The sequence below is a fragment of the Myotis daubentonii genome, chromosome 9 (assembly GCF_963259705.1).
Source record: "Myotis daubentonii chromosome 9, mMyoDau2.1, whole genome shotgun sequence".
Taxonomy (NCBI): domain Eukaryota; kingdom Metazoa; phylum Chordata; class Mammalia; order Chiroptera; family Vespertilionidae; genus Myotis; species Myotis daubentonii.
In genome coordinates this window covers 86,418,353-86,425,500 of record NC_081848.1, presented here as the reverse complement: position 1 = coordinate 86,425,500, position 7,148 = coordinate 86,418,353, and the positions used below count along the sequence as shown (strand labels likewise).

At 69.4% G+C, this 7,148-nt stretch overlaps 1 protein-coding gene across 1 annotated transcript; it reads left to right on the top strand.

Moving 5' to 3' along the window:
* The first annotated feature begins 242 nt into the window (after positions 1-242).
* SYT8 (synaptotagmin 8) lies at positions 243-4,816 on the top strand. Its single transcript, XM_059710594.1, is given in 9 exon segments — positions 243-2,679; positions 2,781-2,947; positions 3,336-3,434; positions 3,538-3,705; positions 3,792-4,001; positions 4,040-4,145; positions 4,235-4,368; positions 4,464-4,495; positions 4,497-4,816. Coding segments are annotated over 9 exon segments (1,185 nt in total). The 5' UTR covers positions 243-2,585; the 3' UTR covers positions 4,672-4,816.
* Positions 4,817-7,148: the final 2,332 nt, after the last annotated feature.

The following is a 7,148-nucleotide window of genomic DNA, read 5'->3' as shown; positions in this document are numbered from 1 at the left end:
ACCCCGCTCTTCCGGAGGAACACACTCCTATCAGAGCAGAGTCCCAGCTGGACAGTTAGCGTGGCTTTGGCAGGTACGATCCAGGCTGGCCGGGCGTCCATGGGAGGGCACCCCACAGCCCTTTGCCAGGCGCCCAGGAGGAATCCGCACCAGGCCCAAGCGCAGGGGTGACCAGAGGGGGCTTCCTGCAGGAGGGGGAGCTCATGCAGCCCTTGAGGGTCCCCTGGGGTGGGGGGGTGTCGGCACGGGGCAGCAGGAGCCGACGGGCCTGCGTGCGGACACCCCGCCGGGGTCCGGGAGGAGAGAGCAGGGCATTGCCTGCGGGGGCTTCAGGGAACCTCCAGAGGCGGGTGGAAGGAGACCGGAGAGGAGATGCCAGCCCCCCTCTCCGGGAAAGCCGGGGGAGCCCCTAGCGAGGGTTCCCCAGCCAGGCCACCGAGATCGCGGCCAGAGTACGGCCGCAGGGAGGGCCTTGCCTCCCAGAAGGGAGGATCCCCCCCACCCCACCCCGAGGCAGCCCAGCATGGAGGGCTGGGGAAGGGGCGGCCCCAGCAGACCTCACCGGGCCTGTGAGGGTCGCCTCCGGCCGGGCACCTGCACACTTTCCCCCAGAGGAGCCCCAGGACCACAGGCAGGACCTTGGCCGCAAGCCGGGCCCAAGGAGCAGACGGCGCCACCTGGTGGCCCTGGTCCCGCCTGAACCTTTACCACCAGGCGGACCCTGCGGTCCTGAGGGACCCTGCGGCCCCCCAGGCCTCCCGGCGCCTCTGGGCTTGTGGCCAGGACCCCCAGGGCCCCATGGTCCTCTCGGGCCAGCTCCCAGGCATCTCCTGTGGTCCTGAGGGGGCAGCCTTCAGCAGGAATCAGCTCAGGAACCCTCTGGGCAGCAGCACCGGATCCTGTGCTGTGCTCGCCCCGCCCCTGCCCTAACCTCGGTGAGGACGCCCTCAAGACAGGGCAGGGGGGAGGCCCGCACATGCACACACACACGTGCATGCACACCCCCCACACGCACACGCATGCATGTGGGGACACACAGTGTGCTGACCACGGATGCCGAATTCTCCGCCGTAAAAACCTGGAAGGCAGCTACTTTGACTCCAGAACACACATGGGATCTGACAGTTTATACAGGAAAGACTGAAACTCCACGGGGGAGCTGGTGCCGCTGCCTGTGGCCTCCACCGTGCGGCTCCAGGGACCCCAGGGACCCTCCGGCTCTCGGGCCAGCCCCAGGCCCACAGGGGCCACCGGGCACTCTGCCTGGGGAGGGGGGGGGGTGTGGAAAACATGGAGCCTCTTGTTCAAAGATGGTTAGAATTTCAAGGCAGGCATCGCACTGAGCCCCCTCCATGTCCCTTCTTTGTGCTGTGACCACCGGCACCAGCCCTGAGGGTGACAGAGCCAGGCCCGGGAGGCAGGACACTGGGCCTGGGCACCTCCCCTTCAGCGTCCAGGGGTTGGGTTGGCTCTGGGAGTGGGGCTGCCTCTGCCCAGCCCATCGGGGACTGAGGCATTGATGAGCATCTGTGGGGGTCATCGCAGGAGCACGTGGGCCCCTGTCGGTCCCTCAGCAAGCTCAGCGCCAGGCTGGTGGGGCTGCAGCAGGAGGGGACCTGGCCCACATGCCTGGTTATTTCTGGAGGGGGTGGCCAGAGGGGTGCCAGGCTCTTGTGGGCAAAAAGGGGGAGAGCCCCAGGTTGGAGGAAGGGTGCCTCTTTGCTGCCAGGGCTCCCCAGAGGAGAGGGGCCTAGGGTCATGGCGCACACTACCGGGGCAAAGGGCCCCCAGCTGGAATGCTGGGTGGGAGGAGCCAGCCTGGCCAGGTGCGCTCCCTCCCCAGGCCCTAGGCAGGTGGCTGCGCTGGCCCGCCCTCCTTCCTACCCCCTCGCCCAAGGGAGGCAGATAGGCAGGTCTGGGCGGGCGAGCTGCTGAGTCAGTTTGCGAGGAATGTTCGGGCCGCTCCCAGACACACCCTGAGCCTGCCGGCCCCACCACACCCTCCCAGGTGCCTTGGCCCCGCGCCCGCCGTGCCAGGAACGCACCTTCAGCCCAAGCTTGCTCAGACCAGCTCCCACCGGCAGCAGCCCCACTGCTCCCCCACCTGCTCCCCCCATGACCCCATTGAGCCCCCTTCACCATGCTCTCGGGTGACCCAGGGCCGGTTCACGTGTGTGAATAAGCTCTTCCTGTGTAACATGCAGACTGGGGAAATGGGGGGATTAGGGGGGTCCCCAGGCAACAACCCCTTGGGATCGAGGGGTTCCTGCAGGAGGAGGGTCTGCGATGAGAGGGGCCCGTAGGGAGGCCCGGGGAGGCCCCGCCTGCTCGGCGAGGGCTGGGGGCGGGGGAGGTGGCCAGGAGGCCAGGCCTGTGGCAGCTAAGCCAGTGCTTTGGCCAAAGCCCAGAGCCTCCCTCCCCTTGGCTCCACTCAACCGTCCCCCCCCGGTCACCCCGGGCTGCCTCCTTGCCCAGGCACACCAGGCTGGCTGCTGACAGATGGGGCGGTGGGCAGGGGCCGAGGGGCCATCCCCACAGGTGACCCGGCCACCCTGGCATCTCCTCCAAGCCAGCAGGGTGTGGAGATGGGGCAGCCCCCAGGTCCCCACAGAGCCCCGGCCCCCATGGGCACCACGGCTGAATCCGGGCTCATTCCGGACCTCGTTGCCAGGATTCCCTGTGAGTTGTGGGACCCGGGAGGGGCCTGGGGCTGGCCGGGCTGGGTGGGGGGCAGTGCTGTCCACAGGGGCATTTCAGGCCCATCTCTGTGCCCACCCCAGGGCCCCGATGGGCACTGGTGGCCATCGCTGTCGCCGCCACCATCCTCACTTCTTCCTGCCTCCTCTGTGTCGTCTGCTGCTACTGTCGCCGAGCCCACAGGAGGAAGCCCCGAGACAAAGAGGCCATGGGCCTGGGCAGTGTCCGGGGCGCCACCACCACCCACCGGGTGAGGAGCGGGCACCAGCGCTCCCATGCCCAGCACCCGGCTGGGGCAGCCCCAGACCACAGCTGAAGGTCTAGGCTCAGGGCGGTCAGGACGAGCTCAGCCCCCAGCAGCGGATCTGCCCAGGAGAGGAGGCCAGAGGGCCTTCCTGGCAGGGAAGGCGGGGAGCAGAGGCAAGGGGGAGGCCAGGGCCCAGGGCCCAAGGACTGGGAGTGCCACCCCTAGAGTGGGCCCTGCACCAGTGGGGCCACAGCATGTTCTGGGGAGGCAGTGGTGCCAGCAATGGGCTGGGGCAGGGCCACAGTTCTGGCCGGTCAGTTGAGCTGAGGGTGAGCCCTTCTGGACCCAGGGTGGGCAGTTAGGGTTCTGATGGGGGCTTGGTCCACGCCAGGGGCAGCCGGAGGTGGACGATGTGGAGTCCAGCCCGGGGGGAGCCCAGCAGTGGGGGCGCCTGCAGCTCTCCCTGGAGTACGACTTTGGAAGCCAGGAGGTGAGGGCCCCGCACAGCAGGCCCAGAGGATCTGCGGGCTCGGAGAGGGGCCGGGTGCGGGGCTGACCAGGGGGACCCTGGCTGAGTCACCCTTGGCTCCCAGATCCGGGTGGGCCTCAAGCAGGCAGTGGACCTGAGGGCCAGGTGCCCGGGGGACACAGCGGGCCCCTACGCCCGCACCAGCCTGTCCATCCAGGCCGGGCACACACACGAGACCAAGGTGCACTGCGGCTCGCTCTGCCCCATGTTCGCCGAGACCTGCTGCTTCTGCGTGAGCCTGGGCTGAGCGGGCGAGCGGGCGGGCGGGCGGGGCCGAGGCCGGGGCGGCAGGGGCGCGGCTCACACCCCCGCCTGCAGGTGCTGCTGGCGGAGCTGCCCCGGACCACCCTGTGGGTGCAGGTGCTGGACTTTAAGCACTTCTCCGGGCACAAGCCGCTGGGCGAGCTCCACCTGCCGCTGGGCACCGTGGATCTGCAGCACCTCCTGGAACTCTGGTGCCAGCTGGGCCCCCGGGCACCGCCGAGGTAAGGGTGCTGACTGCCTGGCATTGGCCCGGGCCTGCCTGAGGTGCCAGCAGGGAGACCGAGCCCCTGTCGTACCCGCAGGCTGAGCAGACAGGGGAGCTGTGCTTCTCGCTGCAGTACGTGCCCGGCTCGGGCCGGCTGACGGTGGTCGTGCTAGAGGCCCGGGGCCTGAGCCTGGAGCTGGCAGGTGAGAGCCCCCCTCCTCGTCCCCTCGGGGGGAGCACAGGGCTCGGTGGTCAGACCCGCGACCCCCGTGACCCCTTTCCCTCGGCCCAGAGCCCTACGCGAAGGTCCAGCTCATGCTGAGCCGGAGGAAGTGGAAGACGAGCAGGACGTCTGCCCGGAAGGGCACGGCCGCCCCCTACTTCAACGAGGCTTTCCCCTTCCTTGTGCCCTTCAGCCAGATCCAGGTAGGCTGCCTGGAGGAGGGGGCAGGTCCTCCCTGGGGGCCAAACTGACCGCTGTCTTTCTCCCCTCCATCGCACCTCTGCCTATCTCTGCCCGGAGTGTGGACCTGGTGCTGGCCATCTGGGCCCGGGGGTGAGGTGGCGCTGGGAGCCCGGGCCTCCGGCCAGCCCCTGCAGCACTGGGCGGACATGTTGGCCCGTGCCCGGCGGCCCATCGCCCAGTGGCACCGCCGGCGGCCCGCCAGGGAGGTGGACCAGGCCCTGGGCCTGCAGCCCCACCGGCACCTGCCCTTGCCTGGCTCCTGACAGCACCCTGTGCCGTGAGCTCCCGCACTGAGCTGTGGGCCTGTCCAGGCCCCGCGGGTCCTGCTGCAACGAACGCCTCCCCCCCCACCACCGTGTGTCCTGCCTGTGCCCTCGGGGCCAGTGTAGGGTGGGGAGTCCCCTCTCCAGACTCACCCAGGCCCTGGGGCTTCTTCCTGACCCCTGGGGGCAGTGAGGGGGTCCCTCCACGCCCAAGGAGGACAACACCGGAGCGGGGAGCCCTCCTGTCTGGGGGTGCAGCGTTAGAGACAGTGTGAGTGAGGGGAGGTGGGCTGGAGGTGGCACCACAGGACGCGGTGGGCCACCGGGAGGCATTTGGGGGGCGCTGCGGGAGGGAAGAGACCGAACCCCAGGGCCCCGCACGGCTCCTCTCGCCCCCAAACCTTGGGACGGCGGCTGCAGGGCCGCCCTGAGCGAGCAGCAGGGGGCAGTAGAAGCCTTCGGAAGCCTCGCGGGTCTCTGGGGGCTCAGCCTGGCGGGAAGGAATGCAGCTCTAATCCCCCACATCTGGGGCTTCCGCTCGGCCTGACCCTCCCCACGCCCCGAGCTGGGGCCGCACCCCCAGCTCTGAGGCAGCCAAGTCATGGTCCCCCGGATGCCTGAGCTGGGTGGGGGCTGCCTGGGCCCCAGCCCGCGGGTCGGAGCGTTCCAGGCAGGGGCCCGCCACCCCTTCTGGCAGGGAGTGTTCTGAGTTGTGTGGGAACAGCCCTGGGTGGGGCGTTCCTGCATGGCTGCACGTCCAGGGCGCCCCCGTGCCTGCTCTGGGCGGGAAGGCGGGTTCACGTCCCCGCCCGAGACCCCTGGTGCTGCTGCAGGCCCAGAGGCCTGTTTGGGGTCCAGGCCCGGCTTCGGAGCCGGGTTGGAGAAAGGGGGGCCCGGCCAGCTTGTGGCAGCGATGCCTCTGGGCTGAAAGGGGAGCAGGGAGCTGCAGGAGAGGCGGTGGGGGGGCCAGGGGAACACTGTGCCTTGGATCCCGACGTAGGACCCAGGGGGGCCTGAGTCCAGGGGCCCCTCAGTTGACCCTTGAGCCGTGCTCCCCGCACAGCCCAGCCAGGCCATGCACAGCTGCCTGCAGGCTCCTTGCAAGAACCAGGAGCTTCTCGAACGCGTCACTGATCCCTAAATAGAGCAACCCAACCTCGACACCCCCCCCCCCCAAGACTTCTTGGACTGGACGGCAGCATGTGGCTGGGCCGGGCCAGGCGGTCTGGGCAGGTGGGGAGGGCCCTGTGCCCCCATTGGTCTGAGGAGGGCTCCATGTCCTTTCTGAGCAGGGGCCCAGCCTGGGGGAGGACATTTATACCCCTCCCGGGCCCACCAGCCCAGGCGACACTGCCGGCCGACCTCGCTCCCCACGCAGCCCGACGCTAGGTGAGGCCGCGGGCGGCTGGGGCCGGGCACAGGCACCGCTCGGGCCAGCCCCTGGGACAGCCCGGGGTGGGGGCCCGGGCGCTGGGGACCCCCAGCAGCAGCCCTCTCCGGGGGGCTTCCTTGGAGCTGGGAGTGAGATGGAGATCCAGTGGGAGGTGGGCGAGGTTGGGGCGGGGGGCCTGGACGGGCCTCGAGGACCAGGCCCCGTTTCTGGGACACGGGAAGGGGCTTTATGTGTCAGGGACCCCAGGCTGAACTGGGGAGCAGCCTCCCGCAGGCACTTGGGCCCAAAGCCGAAGGAGCAGAGCTAAAGATAGCGGAGCACCTGCCCTGGCCCGCCCGCCCCCCCTCCCCCCCTCCCCCCACGGGGACAGCTGCACACCCGCCCGCCAGGGACTTTTCTGGAACACTTTCTCCTCTAACTCCTCTCCCAGGGAATTCCAAGACGACTCCCCCAGGAGGTTGGAGTTGGGGGTGGGGCACCAGGGGGCTGGGTGAAGGTGAGGTGCTGCTCCCCTTTGGGTCCGAGGCCCTGATACCCCATCTTTCTCTCCCACAGGCTCTAAGCCCAGGACTTCAAGATGGGGGAGTAAGTGAAGTCCCCAGTCCCAATGCCCCTGCCACCCCTCCTCCCACCCCCAGGCAGGGGTCTCTGCCCGCCCTGGCCACGCCGTTCCATCCCCCCTACCCCATCACAGGTCCCTAACCTCTCTCTTCTCTCCCCCCACCCCGCCCGCCCTCCTGGGACAGTGATGAGGTGAGTATCTCTCGAGGGGGAAACATGGAGGGATGGGAGCCCCCTGCCCCAATTGGGATAGGTCAGAGGTCAGAGTTTCAAGGCCAGGAAGACGGCCCCCCCACCCCCCCTCCCCGCAGAGAGTGACGCACAGAGGAAGTGGCTGCCGTTGCCTCACGGGGCAGGGGAAGTGGGCCTGCGGCCTGGTCACCCTGGAAATGGCTGCTTCTCTCAAATGACTACACCCCCCGCCCCCCCTGCAGGCCCCCCGCCCCCCCTGCAGGCCCCCCCGCCCCCGCCTGAGGCCCAGCCTGGCCTCCACACCCGACGGACTACCTGGGCGGCATTGGGA